This window comes from Vigna angularis, chromosome 6, assembly GCF_016808095.1.
Source record: "Vigna angularis cultivar LongXiaoDou No.4 chromosome 6, ASM1680809v1, whole genome shotgun sequence".
In the NCBI taxonomy this organism is placed as follows: Eukaryota; Viridiplantae; Streptophyta; class Magnoliopsida; order Fabales; family Fabaceae; genus Vigna; species Vigna angularis.
The window spans coordinates 813,138-836,944 of NC_068975.1; the positions used below are offsets into that span (position 1 = coordinate 813,138).

Here is a 23,807-nt window from a genome sequence, read left to right on the forward strand (position 1 = left end):
AATAATTTTTTTGCATAAAAAAATTAAAATCATAACAAAGAAAATATGATATTTTCGATTATTCAAGGTTAAAAAGATGTATATTAAAATTTACATCGAATATTTGAAATTAAGATATTCTCATATATATATAAAAAATTAAAATATTAAAAATAGAAATAATTAAATGTATCTTTAAAACTATTTGATTTAATAAAATTGAAATTTTTGTTTCTTTAAAATACAAAACATAAGTTGAATGAAATCGTAAAAAGAAATTATGTATAATCCAAGTTGTGATAAAAATGAGTAACTTTGGTAAATATTGAAAAAGTCAAATAAGAGTGAAGAGAGAATGAAGAATTATGTGAAACAAGGTTTGTCGAATGAATTGAAACTAAAGACAAAAAGGAAGAATGAAAATAAATTTGTTAAATTTATAAAACATGGTATTATCTATCACATACCATATACAGAAATTATTCATCAAAATTAAGATAAGTTCGACATAAGGATGGCAATTTTAATCTCTCATCCCCATCCTTGAAGTTCAAAGTCATCTCTATCCACACATTCATATCCTCATTCTATATCCAACAAGTATGAAATTTGTTTTACCCTCATTAATTAATATTTAAAAATAAAAATAAAATCTTTTCAATTTGCCATCTTTGAATTAGTATTGTGTTATTCAAACTAATAATCAAAATTCTCCAATAGTCATGATACTTTTCCTTTTAAGACAAAGAAAATGCAAACTCAATTTCATCTGTATATGGTTCAGCATTATGAACCCACATTTGCAGCAGTTTTCCAGGGCAAATCAGTAGCAGTTATACCTTCTACTTTCTCTAATCAGAATAGAAAAATTTTTCCTTTCAAGAAAATAAATCTTGAAGATCCACGATATCAGCAAGAACACCCGCAGCAGTGGTGTCATTTCCGGCTCCAGCACCTTGAATAACCAGTGGTTGTTTACTATAGCATCGAGTGTATATTTCCAACTGTTATTTGTATCAACACAATATACGATGAGTACATGAATAATAATAAAAAAAGTTTGAGTTTGTGTATTCTTGAACGGTTGCAATGTAGCAAAGCTAAGATTCAGGATGAAAGCATAAAGTGTCAGGAAACATTTAGAAAAGAATCCTATTTAAAAATGCACAACACAACATCAAGAAAATAAAAGAAGCTTACCACGTTATCACTTCCCCTTAGTCTTCCCAAGGGAGAATTTTTTGGTAGCTCCTGAATACCAACTTCACACCTACGAAATAGTAGAAAAGGAAACACGATATTGAATGTGAATAATTGCAAACAATGAACACTATAGAAGCCTATACAAAGAGTGAATTGAAAAATGGAGAAAAAATGTGAAAAAGGTGTGAAATGAATGCTTGATTGAAGACACAATACGAAGGGAGGATTAAAAAAGATGCCTTGAACCCTCGATCACACAGACATAGCGCAGAACATTTCCATTTGAAGCTGCCTTCTCAACTCTAGCTTGAATATCTTTATCTAGCAACGAGAGTCCTCGGTCCAAGAAGTCTTCAACAGTCATTATATCAGGTCCCATTTCTTTGGGATACAAACTCTCAATCTGTTAAATGCATATAGAAAAAATATAACAAACTTATAATATAGGGAGAAAAGCTGATACAGAAACAGAAAAGCAAGGGACAGGAAAGTTGAATATACTAATGCAAATCCAAACCTGAATGCTATCTAGATTAATTTGATGGCCAAGTATTCGAGCAAGAATTAAAGCCTGTCTTAATATTGGCCCAAACAAAGAAAGTTAGCATTACCAAATTATATCATTCATAATTCAAAAACAACAAACAACCAACAGTATTGTAATATCATTGTGAAATTAACATTCATTTCTCCTGCACCAGCTGCACAAAGTGTATACACTTTTATAATACAACTATTTTTCATAACCAAAATCATCAAATGGACACGCATGAATTTTACAAATCTAGGCAAGTGAAAACTTATTTCTTTTTACAAGAATTAATTGATATGCCTACTATCAGCTTTATTAAATGGTTGTCATGGCACAAGCAGTGGCAAAAATCCCTTTGGCCACCACTCAAGGTGGTGGCAAGGTGAAATTTTTATGGTGGGCCATGCTGGCCGCAAATTATGTCACAGTTATAGCTTCACAACCAGATTATGGCAAAGAACAAAGTTGGCGAAAGAAGCCAAGGGAAGGGAAGCAACAAAAATTGTCCTTATGCCTCCAATTTGGAATCATGTTTTCTTACTCTCAAAGCCATGACTACTCTTTGTTCAAGAATTTTGCCTTATTCATGGGGAAAGAAAAGCAGCTATGGACTATATGAAGCAATGGAAAAAGCAAAAAGAAACAATAAGAATGAGTATAAAGATATGTTAGCACTTATTGATATAGATGAAATTTTTCAGCTTCATCAACAATTGCATGCGGCTGTTCACCTATTAAACCCTTATGTCAACCTAAAATTAAATTACGATTTGGAGGTTATTAATGGATGTCTTGTAGATCCCACATTGATTAGGGTTATAGTCAAATTATAGACTTAAGACTAAAAATATGAGAAAAATAGCTTAAGAGGTTGATTATCTCTCAGCTGAACATGTTATTTATAGAAGAAAATTACATAGGGACTATCTAGGTAATTAATGCTAACATCTCTAGGTAATTAATGCTAACAGTCAGTGTTCTCAAATTTCGGCCATGGCAAAAACCGGTAGCGGTTTTCTGACCTGCTGCCATAACAAGGTGGTGGCAAAAAGGATTTCCCCGGTCCATGGAGGAACGGCAATGGCAGAAGAATCAAGGGTGGAGAAGAAAGATGATAGCTGCATGGAGAAAAGTAACAGCAAAGTGGGAGAAGGTAGGGGCTCCACTGCACATGATAGGAAACCCTAATTGCACCAACCTTATTTGTTATCTATGTTTTAAACCCAGTTAAAAATTAGGCCAGGCCCAATAAAAATTTAAAACCCAATCAATAAACTTTAAAACATTTTTTCTTTTATTCCACCGGAATTAAATTAAACTTCAAGTCCACTTTTTAACAGATAACACTGCTAACCGTTCATAAGTACAACTACTAGCCACTTACATTAAATACCTATTTTAACAACTAACTATATTTAACACATATTCTAACACCCCCTCATTGGAGTATACAAATTGAATTTACCAAGCATGGAACAAATAGATTCAATCCAAGATTCCCTTAAGGATTTTGTTAATACATCTATCCGTTGATCATTAGATTCGACAAACTCAGTACAAATTTCCTTGGACAACAACTTTTCTTGAACAAAGTATCAATCAATCTTTGTGTTTAGTCCTTTTATCGAAAACTGGATTGGAAATAATGTGGAGAGCAACTTGGTTATCACAATATATCTTCATTGGTTGAATCTCACATAAATCTAATTCTTGGAGGAATTGTTTTACCCATACAAGCTCACAAGTGAGGGATGTCATTGCCCTATACTCAGCTTTAGCAGTTGATTGTGCCACAACATTTTGTTTCTTACTCTCCCAAGTGATAATATTTCCTCCAAAGAAACACTATCCTATAGTAGAGCATATGTCCATAGGAGAGCTAGCTCAATCAACATCACAATATCCAAAGACTTAGGTATTTCCTTTATTTTCATAAAGTAATCCTTGTCTTGGAGCCTTTTTAAGATATATTAGAAGCTAGATGACAGTATTCCAATGATCAATACAAGGATTTTGCATGATTTGACTCACAACTCCCATTGCAAAAGACAAATCTTGTCTAATAATGGTAAGATAAATAAGTTTTCCAATTAGTCTTCTATATCTTTCTGGGTCAAAGAAAGCTTTGCCTAGTTTTGCCATTAATTTTTTATTTGGATCCATAGGAAAATCTACTGGTTTACAATCAATCATGCCCTCTCTTAAGATGTCAAGAGCATAATTCTTTTGACAAATTAAAACCCTTTCCTTTGATTGAGCTACTTTTATGCCCAAGAAATATTTATGTTACATATTGATAAGATATTGTTATTTACAATATCTTTGAGAGTTACAATACTATGTGTATTTAGGCTTGGCCTATATTTTTCCTATATGATTCTTCATTATAAATACATTGTCCTATGTGTATGTTCTATACAATGGAATAAATCCTATACCTAGTTCTTAATTACTTTTGTTGAATATAGTAAAAATTATGTATGAGATTAATCTCCCTTGTGTTGAATATACACATGAGGTTCTCTATTTATAATAGAAGAAATATGGGTTAAATCTAAAATACAAATAAGAAATAATAACAAACTAACTAAAGAGAAAGATAAGATAAAGATAATATATATAACACTCCCCTTAAGCTAGTGTATACAAATCCTATGTACCAAGCTTATCTAATATAATCCATACAGACTAAATGAAAATATCTGCTTTTATACTCGAATGACAACAAATTGTTAAGGATTTTTCGACATAAAAGACAAAATATCAACCTAGAAGACTCTCCTGAGTAACAAATCTGGAAGGGTAGTGTGCTAGTCTAGTATCTAGAGTAGCATCTAGGTCTGCACCAAGGTGTCTGAGATAAAAATAGAAATTAAAAAATAAAACAGTAAAGAATCCTAGAACGAATAAATCCCTATAATTATGGAATTTTATTCTTGCTACAATCTCCTAATATTAAATTCAGAATCAAATCTGACCAAACAAACAGAATAAAAGATAAATATAATTTTTCCTAAATAAAAAGATAAATATAATTTTTCCTAAATAAAACCTAAATTCACGGTGTGCTTCTTGACAAAAATAATATTGTATTTGGTTTTAGCATGCCAATGCCTTCCACCATAATTGGCAATGGCATCTGCTATATTTGTACGGTGTACTTTTTGGCATGCTGCTATAAATCAGCAATCCGATATTGATAACACTGCCTATTAAAAAAGAATGGACATCATTCATTGGTGACCAAAATGGACATTATTTATATGCAGGCTGCAGTAATGTACAGTATCGTTGCGAGTCCAAAAACCATTTTTTGTTGATTGTAAGACATTATAAGCTTTTACACAGATCAGAAATAGCTACAAAATTAATCTTCAAGGTAAAGCAAACTACAAGAACCTTTCTAGCAACATCCATTCCACCAAGGTCATCACGTGGATCTGCAACAAGATAGCATGTATAGATAAATAATTATTAACTATTTAAAACAATGAAAGTCAAATTATTATTAACTAACTATTTTGCAATTACCAAACAGAGCCCAGGAGGAAACGAGCAAAAACATGAAGATTAATCATGACAATAACCTAAGAATATACTTCATAATGTCGATAGATATTTTCACACAAAAACGATGTTAATAACCTAAAACTTGAAAAAGAGAATGGCTTTCATTCATATCAATTACATTCTCTTTATACCTCTATTTGTAGCGATCTAATCTCCTAAAAAAGGAAAATAAGGAAACAATATACTGAAAAATAATCTAAAAGATCCTACAAATATTTTCTCTAATTAGAAAGATTCTACAGATATTTTCTCTAATTAAGAAAATTCTATAGATATTTCTTCTAATTACAATACTCCCCCTCAAGTTGATAAATGAATATTAATCATTCCCAACTTGCCTACAAGATCTTGAAATCTACCCGAAGGGCGCCCTTTTGTAAAAATACATGCTATCTGAAGAAGAACATAAGTTGTAATCACAAAGCCTCTGTCTAGATTATTTTTGATGAAATGTCTATTAATCTCATTGTGTTTGGTCCTACCATGTTGTACTGGATTATGGGCTATGTGCATGGTAGACTTATTGTCATAGTGTGTAGTTGCACAGGGTTGTCCACCGTGACTTTAAGGTCATCCAAAATGGTTTTCATCCAAAGTCTTTCACACATTCCTTGAGCAAGAGCTCAGAATTCAGCTTCTACACTAGAACAAGATACTCTATCTTGTTTTTTGCTCCTCCACAATACTAGACTATCCCTAAGAAACACACAATACCCAGAAGTAGATTTTTTGTCAGTAATAGAACCTGCATAGTTAGTATCAGTATATATTTTCATAGTTAATGTGTCTTCCGTCTTGAATAATAGCCCTTTCTTGGACATGACATCAAGTATTGGACAATTTTGTCAACTGTTTGCATGTCTCTCTCTTGAATCATGCATAAATTGGCTCACTACACTAACTGTATAAGCAATGTCTGGTCTTGTGTGTGATAGATAAATCAATTTTCATACCAATCTCTGATATTGGGCCTTCTTTACAGGAGCACTTTTCTCACTTCCAATTTTGTGATTTTGTTCACTTAAAGAGTTGAGAGAAGATGAAAAGTCTTATATTTCACTAAGAAAACCTGATACAACTTACTACTGTATTTATAGGAGACAGTAGTTCTAAAAAGTAAAAGGGCTAGAAGCCCCTAACAAAACCCTAACATAAATATTAATAATAATAAAGACATTATACTTCAACACTCCCCTCAAGTTGGAGCATATAGATCATATGCACCAAGCTTGGAACATATAAATTGAATTCTAGGCCTCCTTAGAGATTTGGTCAGAGTTGGCAAACTCAGTAACAAGATCTTTTGAAAATAACTTCTCTCTAATAAAATGACAATCAATCTCTATGTGTTTTGTTCTTTCATGAAACACTGGATTTGAGGCAATGTGAAGGGCGGCTTGATTGTCACTGTACAACTTTATCTGCTCATTTTCACAAAATTTCAACTCTTGAAGGAGTTGTCTAATCCATACAAGTTCACATGTAGTTAGAGCCATAGATCGATACTCAGCTTCAGCACTAGATCGAGCAACAACACTTTGTTTCTTACTTTTCCAAGATACAAGGTTCCCTCCAAGTAAAACACAATATCATGTGGTAGATCTTCTGTCAATTGGACAACCAGCCCAATTTGCATCACAATATCCCTCAACTCGAGTGTTTCCCTTGTTCTCATACAACAATCCCTGTCCTGGGTTCCCTTTTACATATCTGAGAATGCGAATCACTGCATTCCAATGATCAACATCTGGGCTTGCAATTTGTTAGGCCTGTTTCCTCCAAAATATCAAGAGCATATTTTCTTTGATTGTGCCACTTCAATACCAAGGAAATATTTTAGCCGACCCAGATCTTTGGTCTGAAAGTGGTTGAACAAATGATTCTTTAATTGAGCAATTCTAGTGGCGTCATTTCCTATAATGACAATATCATCAACATAGACCATAAGATAAACACATTTATCAGGAGAAGAGTGACTATAAAATACTGAATGATCCGCCTCACATCGTTTCAATCCAAAATTCTGTACAACCGGACTAAATTTACTAAACCAAGCTCGAGGTGATCGCTTCAAGCCATAGAGGGAACAATGTAATTTACAAACTAACCCAGACTCCCCCTGAGCAACAAACCTAGGAGGTTGCTCCATGTATATCTCTTCTTCTAGATCACCATGAAGAAAGGCATTTTTAATGTCCAATTGGTTAAGGGGCCATTAACGAATGGTAGCCATAGCAAGCAAAATACGAACAGTATTGGTTTTAGCCACAGGAGAAAAGGTATCACCATAGTCGAGGCCATAGACTTGAGTATATCCCTTAGTTACCAGATGAGCTTTGAGACGATCGATTGCACCAGTAGGACCAACCTTAATAGCATAGACCCATCTACAACAACCAAGCTTTTTACCAGGAGAAAGAGGAACAAGGTCTCAAGTGCCATTGTGTTCAAGTGCCTGCATTTCATCAATCATGGCTTGTCGCCATCTAGGATGACCAAGTGCCTCATGAACATTATTAGGAACCTTAATGGAAGATAAGGAAGAAACAAAAGAGAAATATGGAGGAGACAAACAACGATAACTTAAAAAATTATAAACAGGATAAGGATTACGAGTAGAGCGAATACCTTTCCGAATGAAGGATCCATGGTTTGGGAATCTGATGAAGGAGGATCTGAGTCTCGAGGATCTTCAGTGTTCTGAGTTTGAGATTGTGTCCGACGCTGATATGTGAGAAGAGGTGGAGGAACAATGTCATTTGCATTTTGAGTTTGAGGTAAAGAAGCAGGAGTAACCAAGGGATCACATGATGGTAGAGGAAACATTTGTTGAACAGATAAACGGTCCTCCTTGGAGGACAAGAAAAAAGGTGTATCCTTAAAGAATGTGACATCAAAAGACATATAATATCTCTTGGTTGAGGGAGAATACCATTTATACCCTTTCTGAAGGCGAGAGTATCTCACAAAGACACACTTAATAACTTTTGCAGAGAGTTTATCAAGACCTGGAGAAACATTATGAACAAAACAAGTACACCCAAATATACGAGGAGAGACATGGTAAAGAGGGTCATTGGGAAAAATGATAGAGTGAGGGACTTTATTCTCAAGAGAGGAAGAAGGCATCCTATTGATCAGAAAACAGGCAGTAAGGACTGCATCACCTCAATGATGATCAAGAACATTAGTATTCAACATCAGGGAGCGTGTAGTTTCAATGAGATGTCTATTCTTTCTCTTTGCAATGCCATTTTGTTGTGGAGTGTGAGGACATGTTGACTGGTGTAAAATTCTTTGGGAAGATAAGAATGAAGAAAATGTTGCAGAAAAGTATTCCTTAGCATTATTACTTCTGAGGATTTTAATTGTCTTCCCAAATTAGTTCTTAATTTCATTAAAAAAACACAAATATTGCCAAAAGTTCAGATCTCTCTTTCTTTAAATAAACCCAAGTACATCGAGAAAATTCATCAATGAAGGTTACAAAATAATTAAAACCAAAAGAAGTAACACGACTTGGTCCCCAAATATCGAAGTGAATAATTGAAAAGGAAAAATTACATCACGTCTCAGACTTTTTAGGATAGGAAGATCTAACATGTTTTCCTAACTGGCAAGACTCACAATCTAAGACTTGAATGTGTTTGAGACTTGGAACCATCATCTTCAACTTGGATAAGCTTGGGTGGCCCAACCCATCATGCAAAAGTTTGGGGGATGAAGTTGCGAAATAGGAAACTGAGGAGTTAGGTTTTAAGAAATAAAGTCCTGTGACTCATGTCCTTCTCTAATCAGACGACTCGTACCATGTTCCTGTATAACAAAGGAATTAGAACAATCTAAGGAACGAGTCAATTGACTCAAAGAGATTAAATTGTAAGAACAATGAGGAATATACAAAACAGAATTCTATTTTAGTGAAGGAGATAGGAAAACTTTGCCAATCCCCTCAGATGCAACTTTGGATCCATTGGCAACAGAAATGAAATGAGGAGTTTTCAGAGAGGACATGGAAGAAAATGAAGGGATGTTACTAGAGATATGATCTGAGGCACCTGAGTCAAGAATCCATGGACTATGATCTTCCACAGATTGAGAGATGCAGGCAGTTGACACATTTGACATTGAGGAGGATTGGCCAAGATTAGAAGATTTTCAGACTTGTACCTCAAAAACTCTTGGTACTCTTCATCAAAATTTAGAACATGAGCAGCTTTGTCTGGAAAGCCATGCAAGGAATAACATTTTTCTTGGGTATGACCCATTCTCTTACAATATGAGCATTGAGGATGTCCACTTCGACCACCACGTCCTCCTCGGTTGCTCCTACCTCCTCCTCTTCCTCGTGGTGTCACCATTGCTGATGTTTCAATAGATTCACTTAAATTCTCGTCTTTAACCAATCTAGGTACCCGAAGGAGTCGAGTAGCTAAGCCATCCATCGACGGGATTTGATCACCAGCTAAAACTTGATCACGTACATGATCAAAATCAGAGTGTAAACTTTTCAAAATTAGGACCACGTAAAACTTGTCAAGCATTTTGTTGATATTTTCTAATGAATCAACTACAAAGAAGTTCTTTAACTCTTCTACCGCAGCCCAAGCTTTTGCTATATGGGAAACCATATCATGGTTAACTTGTTTGAGAGAAGTTGTTCTTTGGGTTGCATTGAAAAGACGTTGTACATCATTAGCAAAAATATATTGGGCCCTTTTCCAAAAAGAGGAACATGTCTTATAGGGTCTCAAGATATCTAGAACCCTTGCTCAATCGATTGCCACAAAACAGCACATAACTGAAAGTCTAATTTCTGCCACTGAGATTTTTCTTAATCTGGGACCATAGAAATATATTGTTCAAGGTGATTATGGTGTCCTTGATCAAGAAACCACAATTCCACAGTAGACGACCATGATAAATAATTTTTCCAATTCAGTTTTGCAGATGTAATGATAGGGGTAGCAGATAAAAAGGAATTAATTCCAATAGAAGAGCCCATTTTAGAACTGTGAGAAGAAATGGGACTTAGGGTTTCAAAAAACGTGAGGGAGGAAGTCCTAAGTATGAGTCCAAGCCAACGAAACGGAGAAACAAGAACCAAAACACACTCAAGAAGCCCCGACGAGACGCAGTGTAACTCCGACACCGGGAAGGCGACGCGTGCGGAACACGCGGCCGAGACTGGCCGAAAAGCAACATTGGCTGCAGCGACGGCGGCGGACCGCGGCGGCGAACAGCGGCGGCGACGACGGACGGCAGAGCGAATGGCGAAAATGACAGAGACGATGCCACCGACGATAGACGAGGAAGACACAAAGGTTTGGCTCTTAATACCAACTTGAAGAGTTGCGAGAAGATGAAAAATCTTATATTTCACTAAGAAAACCTGATACAACTTACTACTGCATTTATAGGAGACAGTAGTTCTGAAAGGTAAAAGGGTTGGAAGCCCCTAACAAAACCCTAACATAAATATTAATGATAATAAAGACATTATACTTCAACATGTTCTATAGGAACGGTTGAGATTCTACATCCCAGTTTTCCGGTTTCATTAAGGAGAACAAGTACATATTTCCTTTGGAAGATAGAAATTTCGTTCTTGGAGTAACCAACCTCAGTTCGAAGGAAATATTTGAGTTTTCCTAAATCTTTCATTTCAAATTGGGCTGCCAATTTTCTTTTAATGTCAATTTTTCTATTTCATCATCTCCTGCAATAATCATATCATCCACATAAACAAGCAATAAAGTGAGTTTACATATAGAAGAGTGCTTTATGAATAGAGTATAATCTCCTTGGCTTTGTCTATATCCCAAGGAAATCATTGCTTTTGTAAACCTTCCAAACCATGCTCTAAGGGATTCCTTAAGACCATACAATGCTTTGTTTAGGAGACATACCTTATTTCTTTCATTTTTTACTTCAAAACCTAGGAGAATCTCCATGTACACTTCCTCTTCTAGATTTCCACGAAGAAAGGCATTCTTCACATCCAACTAGTGTAAGTCCCATCCAAAATGAGCAGCCAAAGCGAGAACAACTTGAACTATATTCATCTTTGCCACTGGGGAAAATGTCTCCTCATAGTCAATCTCATAAGTTTAGGTATATCCTTTTGCCACCAATCTAGCGTTATATCTTTCTATTTTCCCATCTGCCTTATGTTTCACCGTGAATATCCATCTACACCCTACTGCCTTCTTGTCTCTTGGCTTATCAACAATCTTCCAAGTTGAATTTTTTTTCTAATGCATTCATCTCTTCTTTCGTGGCTTGATTCCAGTGTTCAAGTTTTATGGCCTTTAGGATTGAGGTAGGAATTTTTGCGGCATTAATGGCAACAATAAAGCTTTTGTGCTTATCAAAGAGATTGTTAGTGCAAACATAGTGAGAAATAGGATATTTAGCACATGATCTTCTTTTCTTTCTCAATGCAATGGGTAAATGCTCAATAATACGTACTTCCTCACAGTTATCTTCAAGGATCGACACCTCCGAATTAGATAATTTTTCTTGCTCGAGAGTCGAAGTGGGTTGTTTTCTTGTTTCATACTTTTTGCCAAAACATTTGTCTTCTTCCTCTTCTTCCTCACAATGGACTATGATAGCTTCATTGCTCATATCTTTGGCATCCTGCAAAGACAAACATGGTAATGACAAGAAGGAGAGTTCATCCACTTCAAGTGCTTTTTTCCCTTAAGTGGTGGACTGACATAAAAGGATTGTGTTTCATAAAAGGTGACATCCATGGTGATAAAAATGCGACGACTCTGAGGATCATAACATTTGTATCATTTTCTATTAAAAGGATACCCAATAAAGAAACATTTAAGAGCTCTAGGATCTAATTTACTACGGTTAAGATGATGAGAGTGAACATAAACAATATATCCAATGACTCGACTAGGTAGACTCGTTATTAGGGGGGAAGAAGGAACAAAAGACAATAGAGACTCTATAGGACTAATGTAATTTAAGATACGAGTGGAAAACCTGTTGATGAGATATGTGGCAGTTAACATAGCTTCTCCCCAATAATTTTTTGGAACAAACATTTGGAAAAGAAGAGCTCTAGTTACTTCAAGAAGATGACGGCTCTTTCTTTCTGCAACCTCGTTTTGTTGACGGGTGTTTACACATGTTAGCTCATGAACAATACCATTATGAGACAAAAAATTGAGAAATTCATTATACACATATTCAGTACCATTATCAAATGTGATTCTTTTGATATTTTTTCCAAATTGATTTTGGAGAAGACAGAAAAAATTAACAAAGATTTGAAAAACTTCTGACTTATTTTTCATGAGGTATGTCCTCGTGACACAGTTACAATTGTCAATAAAGGTAACAAACCATTTTGCTTCTGAAATAGATTCTATACAGGTCTCCAAACGCCATAGTGAATTAAATCAAATGAAGAAATACTCTTTTTATTACTAATAGGATAAGATGGACAATGGTGCTTTGACATCTGACAAATATCACAATTAAAAGACTCCGGACACTACTTGGTAAACAAATGGGAAAGGGAGTCCTATTTTGTATTAAATATCTTGCTTTCAATGTCATAGCATGCGGCAAAATCCTTTTTTAATATAAAAGTACTATGTAAATCATCTCATATCTCTTTGGTAGAAGAATGAAACATAATTTCGACTTATCTCAGGAATAATGGAATACCACATCTAGCATGGCTGACGGTAATGGGACAAGCTCCCAAGGTTCACTATTATGAAGAGCACATAATTCATCTATCATAGCCTGACGCCAACAAGGATGGGCTAAGGCATCCCTAACAGATTTAGGAATGGACACAGAAGAAATAAACGAAAGGCATGTATAAAAAGGTGAAAACAATCTATTGTAACTCAAAGCTATACAATGTGGAGAGGGATTCCAAGTAGAACGTATATCTTTACAGAGGGTAATTGGAAGGTCAAACTCAATTGTAAAAGTCAAAGGAAACAAAATAGTTGACACTTGAATTGAGTCACTTGGTGGTTGTTGGGAACGATGTCTTCGACTATACACTTCAAGTAGAGGTGGTAGGAAAAACTGGAGGATCACAGAAAACAGGAATATTAACTATAGTAGACTACATACAAATCCAGAAGACTCCCCCTAAACAACAAATCTGAGAGGTTGCTTCATATAAATTTCTTCCTGCAAATCTCCATTGAGAAAAATATTTTTGACACCGAGTTGACAAAGAGGTCATAGTATCAGAGTTATGGTTAGAACCTATTCTAGCAAGATTCATAGTTTGTTGGGCATATTGTTCCACTTGCTATTGTGCCTTTATCAAACTATCCATTAATGTCTAGTCCCACGCACGAGATTTATATACCTCGTCATGACGGGGTGTGTTAGAAGTCTCACATCGATTAAAGATAAGGTCAATTTAGAATATATAAGTAGGTGAAAACCTCACCTTACAAGATGGTTTTATGGGGTTGAGTTAAGCTTAAAGTTCATATCCCACTGGTCCCACGATCAGAACTTGGCTCTGATACCATATTAAATATAGTAAAACTAGGTGTAGAATTAATCTCTCTTATGTCTAAAACACACATAGGGTAATATATTTATAATGAAGAATGATAAAAGTATATATGGCAACCAAACATAAATATGGTAAATAGAAGATATTGTTAAAAATAATATCTACCAATATCTAACAATAGCAAAAAGTCTATGTTTCCCTAATTAACATAAAACACAATTCTAACAACTAGTTTCCAAGTATTGTTCTTCTTCAATGCCTCCATTTCTAAATCTTGGCTTTTCCATTTTTTGTCAATTAATGCCTTCAATATAGAAGAAAGCATAGTTGTGGTATTTAGGCTTATGAGAAAGGTTCTATGGGTAGATGAGAATTTTTCATAGATAGTTTGCTAGAGGGTAATGTGGTTTAGTGTAGGTTGTGGTTCCTTTTCTAGTGGCAATTGGGAGATCTAAATTCTGATCTACTTGTGCAAATGGTTCTACGGAAGGAAGTAGTTCATCTAAATTAGTAGAATCAGAATTTATACGTCAGACACATTTACCTCGTGTCAAAATATAGGGCTGAACTCTAGAACTTGAGTAGATTTTGGAATGTCCTTTGTTCAGCTGTACACCAGATTTTTCCCAAATTTAGTATCATCATGTGGTCTAATAACAGGTCTAGCATTTATTTTTTGTGTTCATTGACATATTCTAGTAAGTTTCCATTTTCTGTTGAATTTAATATATCAAATACACTCTTTACTTACTATTGGATTTTAGACTTTGGAGATTTAAACCATATGACAATCCTCCCTATGTACTTATCCACATATTCCCTATGTTCGGGCAGCAAGAAAATTTCTCCAGCTGATGGAAACATGATACATTCAAATGTTATAAAAGCATTGGAATTATAAGATTTAGGTGGGGAAAAAGAAATGTGAGAATAATATTTAGATTGATATGGTGTGTTGATGATGCAATACAAAAAATTCGGACCCAAGTCCTATTTATATTAATAATTTGGTCAAACACTAGTATAGTGTTACAAGTACAAGCCAAAGCAAGTAATAATACTGACAACATCCCCATATTCATATGGTTCACGGGTAGAAATTAGCTATTACATAGATTAACCAATTTCACATATCAATGACAAATTTCAAAGCACTAACCTGGTTCAGTATACCCCAGACTTTTAGCATCTTTAACAACTTGGCTGAGTGGCTTTCCATCTTCAACCTCACTCATTACATACCCCAATGTCCCTAATAAGAGCAAGTAACATAGAATGTATCAAAAAAGTTAATTTTGTACTAAGAATGCATGTTGGAAAACCAAAAAATAATATGTAACTATAGGATCGTAAAAGATATATACCACTCAAACTACCAATAATTTGATGAACAGGATCACCAGAACAGATTATGCGATTCAAGGATGCTATTACAGGAAGACCAGCTCCTACCTTTAAAAACATAATTACCAGTTCAGTAGTAATTCATCAATATAATTCAATTGCATCAAATAAGAATATGACAGGCACCCTCCAAATCTATGTTGTGTCGACTTAAGGGATTAATTTGAAAGAAAGAAGATTCTTATTTTTGTTAATTGATTTGGATCAGTACATCAACTCATATATATATAGAGAGAACTCAAACCCTAAAGTAAAAATTACAAGAGATCTAAAGAATCTTCTAACAACCTCTAACAACTTATAGTAATACATTTAATATCCTACCAACAACTTTTAGTATTGCATTTAATATCCAACTAACAACACTCCCCCTCAAACTGGTGAAAGGATATCTATCATTCTCAGCCTGCATAAGAGATCATGAAATAGCTTAGTGGGAAGACCTTTTGTGAACAGGTCTACTAATTGAAGTCCAGATGGGATGTAGGAAGTAGTGATAAGACCCTTATCCAATTTCTTTATAGCAAAGTGTAGACCTTGCAACAACATTTTGTTTCTTACTACTCAAAGTACAAAATTTCCATCCAAGGACATGCAACATCCTGAAGTGGATTTCCTATCTATGATAGACACTGCATAATTTGCATCAGTATACACTCCTATTTTTAATTTTTCATTCCTCTTAAACAGTAATCCCCTTTCTGGACTTGTCTTCGAATATTAAAAGATCTTGTTTACAGCTTGTAAATGTCTCTCCCTTGGATAAGCATGATTTGACTAACGACACTCACACCATAGGCTATGTTTGGTCTACTGTGAGCTAAGTAGATGAATTTCCCAACAAGTCTTTTGATATTGGCCTTTATTTACAGTGGAACTGTCTTCATCACTCCCAATTCTATTGTTTTGTTCTATAGGAACTTCAGTGGTCTTGTAACCAATCATACTTGTTTCTTTGAAGAGATCAATAACATACTTTCATTGAGAGATAAAGATGCCTTTCTTCAAGTAAGCTACTTTTATCCCAAGAAAATAGTTCAATTTTCTTAAATCCTTCAATTCAAATTCAGTAGCAAGCTTTTCTTTCAAGATTTGTTTCTCATGTTCATCATCTCCTACAACAATCATATCATTAACATAGACTAAGAGTAGTGTAAGTTTACCTTCTAAGCAATGATTGATAAACAGGGTAAGGTCACCTTGACTCTGTCGTACCCCATGGAGATCATAGCCTAAGTGAATCTACCAAATCAAGCACGAAGTGACTGCTTGAGCCCATACAAATTGTTAGGATATTTATCCTATTTTATCATGATTATATTGTGCAAGGGTTACCCTATTTATTATGATTATATTGTGTCTAAGGTTATCCTATTTATCATGATTATATTGTGTCAAGGGTTACCCTATTTATCATGTACTCTTGTATCAATTTATTCTTGTAAATAGAAGATTATGAGAGGGATCAATCAAGCCCTCTGGAATTACTTTACAGTTTAATTCTCACGTTGGTTTCAGAGCCATGGTTAGAGCCTATCCTAGCGATAATTTGTTGTTTGTTGGACATATTGTTCCACCCGCTATCGGGCCGCTATCGGACCACCCATTAAAAATGTCTAATCCCACGCTCGAGATGTATATACCTCGGCATGGAGGGTGTTAGAAGTCCCACATCGACTAGAGATAAGGCCAAATTATAATATATAAGTGGGGGGCAAACCTCACCCTACAAGCCAGTTTTGTGGGGTTGAGTTAGGCTTAAAGAGGGAGACAAGGAAACATGACCGATTCCTTTGGAGGAAGTTTAGATCCATTTGCAAGGATTATGAAATGAGGTTTTTCTCGAAAGGAAATAGATGAGAACAAAGAGGTATTATCATAAATGTGATCAAAAGCACCTAAGTCAATTACCCATGAATTTTGACCTTCCATGTTCGGTTCTTTTCTAAGGCACCCATCTCTTCATTCATGGCTTGAATCCAATTATATTCCTTCAATGCTTCTTGAATTGATGTAGGGACTCTAATTGCATCAATGGCAAAGAGTAAACTCTAGTGTTGCACAAAAAGGTGTTTAGAGGTCACAAAATGAGAAAAAAGGATACCTGGTACAAGACCGAGTTCCTCTTCTCAAAGCAATGGGTATGTCATCAAGGTCAGGTTCACAAGTATTATTCAAAGAATTTTTCAAAGAATTTTTCAAAGGTTCAAGGGTGTCGATAGAAGGAGTATTGACCTTGGCTAAGATGATTGGAGTTGTTCTTGGATCAAGTTAGGTTGCTTTTGTTGTATTGTATACGGAAAAAAACTCTCTAGACGACCGAATTTTGTAGTTAACCCTGTTAGGAAATGGACTTTAAGATGAGGTTTGCACCCACTTGTATACTCTAAATTTGCCTTATCTCTAGTCGATGTGAGACTTCTAACACACCCCATCACGCTGAGATACATACATCTCGTGAGACTAGACATTAATGGGTGGTCCGATAGTGACCCAATAGCGGGTGGAACAATATGCCCAGCAAACAAGAAATATCGCTAGGATAGGCTCTAACTATAGCTTTGATACCATGTTAAGAAGTGGACTTTAAGCCTAACTCAACCCCACAAAACCGGCTTGTAAGGTGAGGTTTGCACCCACTTATATAATCTAAATTTGTCTTATCTCTAGTTGATGTGGGACTTCCAACAAACCCTAGCTTAGGATTTTTATGAGCAACTTTAGAGACATCCATACAAGATGTTTCTGTATAAGTATTAGAAGTACCAAGAGTAGTATCAAAATGAGATGGTTTCTATATGAAAGGTACAAAAGATGACTCAAGAGATTCAAAAGACTCAGCTTCATAAGAACTTTGCCCCTGAAGCTGAGGCATGTAAAAAGATTTAGTTTCATCAAAAGTAACATTCATGGAGGTAAAAAACTTTCGACTTGGAGAATGGTAACAATGATATCCCTTTTTATTAGATGCATAACCAATGAATATGCATTTAACAGTTCTAGGATCTAAATTTCCACGGAATTGACTATAAATATGAACAAACACAACACATCCAAACACCCAACTATGAAGACTAGAAAGAAAAGGAAGGGGTGGATAGAAGGAAGAGATGGACCCAGTGGGACTCAGACCATCTAGAAACCTATGAGGGTAATTTGTTAATAAGATAGGCAACAGTGAGGACAACCTCTCCCCAATAAGATTTAAGGACATACATTTGCAAAAGTGTCTTTGTGACCTCAAAAAGATACCTATTTTTTCTCTCAACAATGTCATTTTGTTGTTGTGTGTCCACACATGTGAATTCATGAACAACACCATCATCAGAAAGGAATGTACACGTGTCATGATTTACATATTCCCTATAACTATCAGAACGCAAACATTTAATCGACTTTCCAAATTGTGTATTTATCATACGGAAGAATCTATAACTTAGGTACAATCATCAATAAAAGCAACAAGATATACTAGAGCTTGATGCAGGCCCCCAAACATTAGAATGAACCAAATCAAAAGGATGAAAACTCTTTGTATTACTAGAAGGATATGTGGCACGATGGTGCTTTGCAATTTGACATACATCACATTTAAATGACTCAACAAATTCTTTGGTAAACAAGGAAGGGAACATAGATTATAAAACAGAAAAGGATGGATGTCCTAGACGATGATGGAGAAGCCAAATTTGAGAGGACTCAAAAGAAGTGCAAGACTGGAAAAAAGAGGTAGTTGTTTTCCTACCGATACTATTTTGAGTTTCTATGTTGTTAAAGAAATACAACCCTCCCTGTTCCTTAACAACTCCAATCGTCTTCTCCGTGGCAAGATCCTGAAAAACAAAATGGGTGCAAAAGAAGGTTATAGAACAATTTAGGTCATGAGTAAGCTTTCAAATGGAAATAAGGTTATTAGATAGTTTTGGAACATAAAGAACATCTTTAAGGTTAAGGAATGGCAAAAGAGAAACATTTCCATGTCCATTTATTGGGATATGGCTCCCATTGGCAATAACAATATGGTTATCAAAAAGAGAAACATATGATGTTAAAAGAGATGAATGAGGGGTCATATGATCTGTTGAACCAGAGTCTACAACCCAAGAGTCCTTACATAAAGTCTTAGAAACATTAAACGAAGAATTAGAGTTCTTACCAATCGTGGTTGTTAGAATACTTACCTTATTTATCATCATTATATTGTGTCTAGGATTACTCTATTTATCATGCACTTTGTATCAAACTTTCATATATATAGAATGAGAGTGAGAGGGATCTTTCAAGCCCTCGAGAATTACTTTACAGTTTCAATCTCAAGTTGGTATCAGAGCAAATACTAGAAGGTGGCTTACATATACACTCTATAAGAGATTTTAGATGTTCAATCTCGACACGTAGTGCAGGCATTCCTTCCTCAGGTGAAGAGGAAGAAAGTGTTTAGCCAGGATTTTCAAAATCTAAAGATGCCTGATAAGCTTTCATTGAGGGTTGTTCTTTTAATTCCGCTAGACGATTGAGAACTTTCTTCCATGTAGCTTGAAGCAATTGTCCTGTCAGATAGAATAAGTAGTTGCAAGGTCCTCCCAACTTAGTAGAACATATAGTTTCTACTTATTTTTGTAGTCATGGATCCCGATAACCATGTAATGATTCATGAATCATCATTATCCCAAATCTGAAAATCAGGGTCATATGGGGAAATGGCCTTTCCTTCAATATGATTGAGTCTACCCGTACCCTTTAACATTCGTCTAATAAATTGAGCCCATTGGAGATAATTCCTACCATTAAGGCGGTTGTCATTAGGCAAGTGCAGAAGATCAACATTGCTTAGTGGAGTTGTAATGCCAAGAATAAATCATAGGAATTCCTTAGCCCTCACCTAAATGAAAATGAAAGGTAAGACAGAAACTCCATTGGTGGCAGCAGCACGATGGTAGCGGTGATGCAGCAGTGATGATGATAGAAACTTCAGGCAACCCTATAATTAAAAGAAATGGCAGCAGTTCAGGCAACACTACTACTGGCAACCCAGTTTCCCTTCTTAATATAATGGAGAGGATGAATCGTCAATCTACAGCTGGCAAACACATCATGTGGCTTTTCCCCTGGATTTAATTTTCCTTTCTTATCAAGGTAAATTTTGCTTAAATATGTAGGAAAAGCATCATCTTGTACATTATTGATCCATACAAGTCATTCAGAACTTCTAAAGGCTTGGATTTGATTTCTATAAGACCAGTGTTCAAAACAATAAAGCATAACCAAGCAAAGAAATTAAAGCAGTAATGCTGCATTTTATATTACACATGGTGGAAAATACACATTTCAGTAAATATTTTCAATGTTGTCACGAATGTCATAATGGTGCTACGTGCTGCTAGAGAGATATGTGTAGTTAAGGAAAGAAATGAGTATCACTTACGGTTGACTCATGCCGAATATGACGTGGATACGTGAAAAGTTTCTTAAAATCCTCCTGTTACATAAAAGAGGTAATTGTTTAGATAAAGCATGCACAACTACCATAAATACGTACTACTGAGAAGGAAGAAACCAAAATCTTTTGAAACCTTAATATGAAAAAGTAAAATATTGCCCCGTCCAATTAGGATTTTCAGAAACTTTGAACATGCACTAATTAAAACTATAACCTCATACTATTTAAACATTTCTAGTACCATATTGATTCTGAAAATGTAAATACAGTCGTGAATGATGATAATTGGGACATTTAAGGAGTTATGGGACAAGCTTATAATGGAGTTTCCAAAACCATGTAACCTTGCATTATATTTTTCAAAAGTCACACTTTACCCCAATTTGTTACAAAATTACCATTTGAACCCTAAATTTCAAAAATTTGTTACACTTTTACCCTTTAAACCAATAATAACCCACAAAATACAAAATAGACAAAGACCTAAAAATGAAATTGAGATGGAGGAAATGAGATGCCAAATTCAACATGTTCAAGCCACTGTTGAACTTCAACAAGCTTTAATAGAACAAACAAAATGTTTGGGTGAAGAATCTGATGAGTAATTCCTCATACAATAGCAATGTTGCTCTGGAAGACAGAAATTTCAAGTAATGATATTACGGTGGAGCTTCCACATTTTGAAGGCAAGTTACAACCTAAAGAATTTGTTGATTGGCTCCAAACTGTAGAAGAAGTGTTCGAATTTAAAGAAATCTATGAAGATCCAAAAGTCAAGATAGTCGCAATTATTCTAAAAAGCATGCTTCCACAAGGTGGAGAACCTAAAGAAGTATGGGAGAAGATGCGATGTGCACATACATGTTAGTTCTTACTTGAGCATTAGTATCAAGATAAAAAGAAGGGCCATGAGCACTAATGTCCTGAAGGATGAAAAATGTGATTTAAGAATGAAAAATTCAGTTCGAATTTGACAGAAACCAAACAAAAGGATAAGAATACAAAAATTATAGTGTTAAAGGATCACATAGAATGTTTATTAAGCTTTATGACCACGTACAAGGCCATAACTGGGAGCCAGTATACTGGATATTTTCTTTCTTATTATGTGTACATCAGTACCAAGGGTTACATAGAGAAGCAAAAGAAAATCGAAATAAATAGTCTTTCTTGACTTGATAAAATAATGAAGATGATTGTACCATTGAAGATGTAAGAGGCTTCTTATTTGCCAAAACAGCACAACAACCCATATGAATTGCTTGCTTTAGCACCACAACAGTGTCAAAGCTAGCAGAGCAATCCACAAGCACCAAACCTATAATAAAAAAAATAGCTGTTCAGTGATTTAATGCATGAAGCTGTGAAGGTTCACTCTCATTTCAAATTTATTTTAAAATCCATAACAGTTAGCAAGCAACGAAGTCCACAATAAAAATTCAAGGCTTAAATATGTTGGGGGTATGGGGCGTTGCAGGATACAACAGCAGAAGATGTTTCATGGGTACTGCCATAACCAGATCATGGTGGTGAATGATTTCTTACATAGCTATAAGTTAATGGCCAAGTGGATGTTCTTCTTTGATGCGGATCAGTGCATATATAGCCCACCCAAGATAACTATTAAGTTTGTTCTTGATTCACTCACCGACTACTCTCAGTTCACCATTGAACAGATGCCAATATGTTCAACGACTAAAATAATCATTTCAAACAATGTAAAGGTTAAAAACTGAAATTTTTTAAAAGAAAGACAAACAAGACAGTGCCCCGGATATACCTGTTTTTCTACCAAGTTGAGATGCAATCTCTAGAATCTTTCCTTCTGACTCCGGATGCCCAAACGCCCGGCCTTCCCCTTTAAATAACACACAACAAGTAAATATTCTAAAAACTACAAATTTTCATATCACCATCAAGACAAATTAGGAATAGATATCAACCAAAATCACAAAGTTTTGATAGAGATTCGCCAGCGCTCTTGACCCGGCAAAGTTGTAACAAAACGGTATCGTCCAACCCCTTATGCAGCAAATCATCCGACACCAACAAAGATGTACTATCACCAACTCCTACAACTCTCAAGCACAGTCCCTGCATAAAAACTCCCAAACAAAATAAATAAATTGAAACATCAATCAACTAAACAGAAAGTGCACATTCTGCTATACCCATTCTCAATCAATGTCAAAAAAAAAATCACGGAGCGCAATCACTGGATTCATTTGGCAGAGAAGCAAAAAGCCCGCACAAATAACCCCAGAAAGAAAAAAAGTTCAAAAAACAAATGGGATGTCAGAAACCCAAATAAGATGCCATTTTTCAGCTTAAAGCTATGACATAAAAATAGGAAACTGAAACACAATTTGAAAACATAAGAATCCATCTAAAGGGACATTACCTGTGTGGAGTGAAGAGAACGGCACGAGACAATGTGTTGGAGAAGTTGACGACCAACTCCTCCACAACCCATTAGAATCAGAGGAATATTCTTCATTTTTCCTTTCAATCTTTCAATTTTTTTTAGAAAAAAGTTGTCAGTTGAATTAATTAGGGTTGTGTGTATGATGGAAGAAGTAGTAGCTTAAGTACGAGGGGACTGTGAAATATGACCCCTGATTCCAATTCTGCAGCATACAACATAGGCGGAAAGTTAGTCATCAAATAGGACAACATACGCTGATAGTACTCATCAAATATGACACAATTCAACATTATAACTCTATTAAGTACATTAGTACATTGTTATATGAAATTCTAATTCGACTAAAAGATAGCATCAATATATAATTTTATTAAATGCATTATATATTAAAGTAACAACGTGAAGAATCCAATCCTAAATAAGTGTTGTACATGCCTCAATAAAAGTCATTCAATATTGATATAAAATGATTGAAGATATTTATTGGTTATTTATTAAATATTATTAGATCCTACACTATAATATATTTTAATGTCATATATCAAAATAATAGGTTGTTAACCATGTAAAATATTATATTATTGTTATTATTTTAGTAATTTAATATATAAACGGGAAATTGTGAGACCCTAGATAATTAACACTGCAACTTAAGTCAAATCAAATTTAAAAGCATTAAAACCTACCTGCAGTGCAGTCCACGTCACTACTCAGGCAATTAAAACCCACTTACATACTC

At 35.0% G+C, this 23,807-nt stretch overlaps 1 protein-coding gene across 1 annotated transcript; it reads right to left on the reverse strand.

The window, feature by feature from the left end:
• Window positions 1-626: 626 nt before the first annotated feature.
• LOC108320000 (homoserine dehydrogenase) lies at window positions 627-23,320 on the reverse strand. Its single transcript, XM_017551339.2, has 12 exons — window positions 23,045-23,320; window positions 22,587-22,737; window positions 22,424-22,501; window positions 21,846-21,961; window positions 20,629-20,682; window positions 15,164-15,251; window positions 14,959-15,051; window positions 5,114-5,154; window positions 1,700-1,753; window positions 1,422-1,585; window positions 1,180-1,249; window positions 627-983 (listed from the first exon to the last, which is right to left on the reverse strand). Exons 1-12 carry the CDS (start codon window positions 23,138-23,140, stop codon window positions 858-860), a joined length of 1,131 nt encoding a protein of 376 aa, XP_017406828.1. The 5' UTR covers window positions 23,141-23,320; the 3' UTR covers window positions 627-857.
• Window positions 23,321-23,807: the final 487 nt, after the last annotated feature.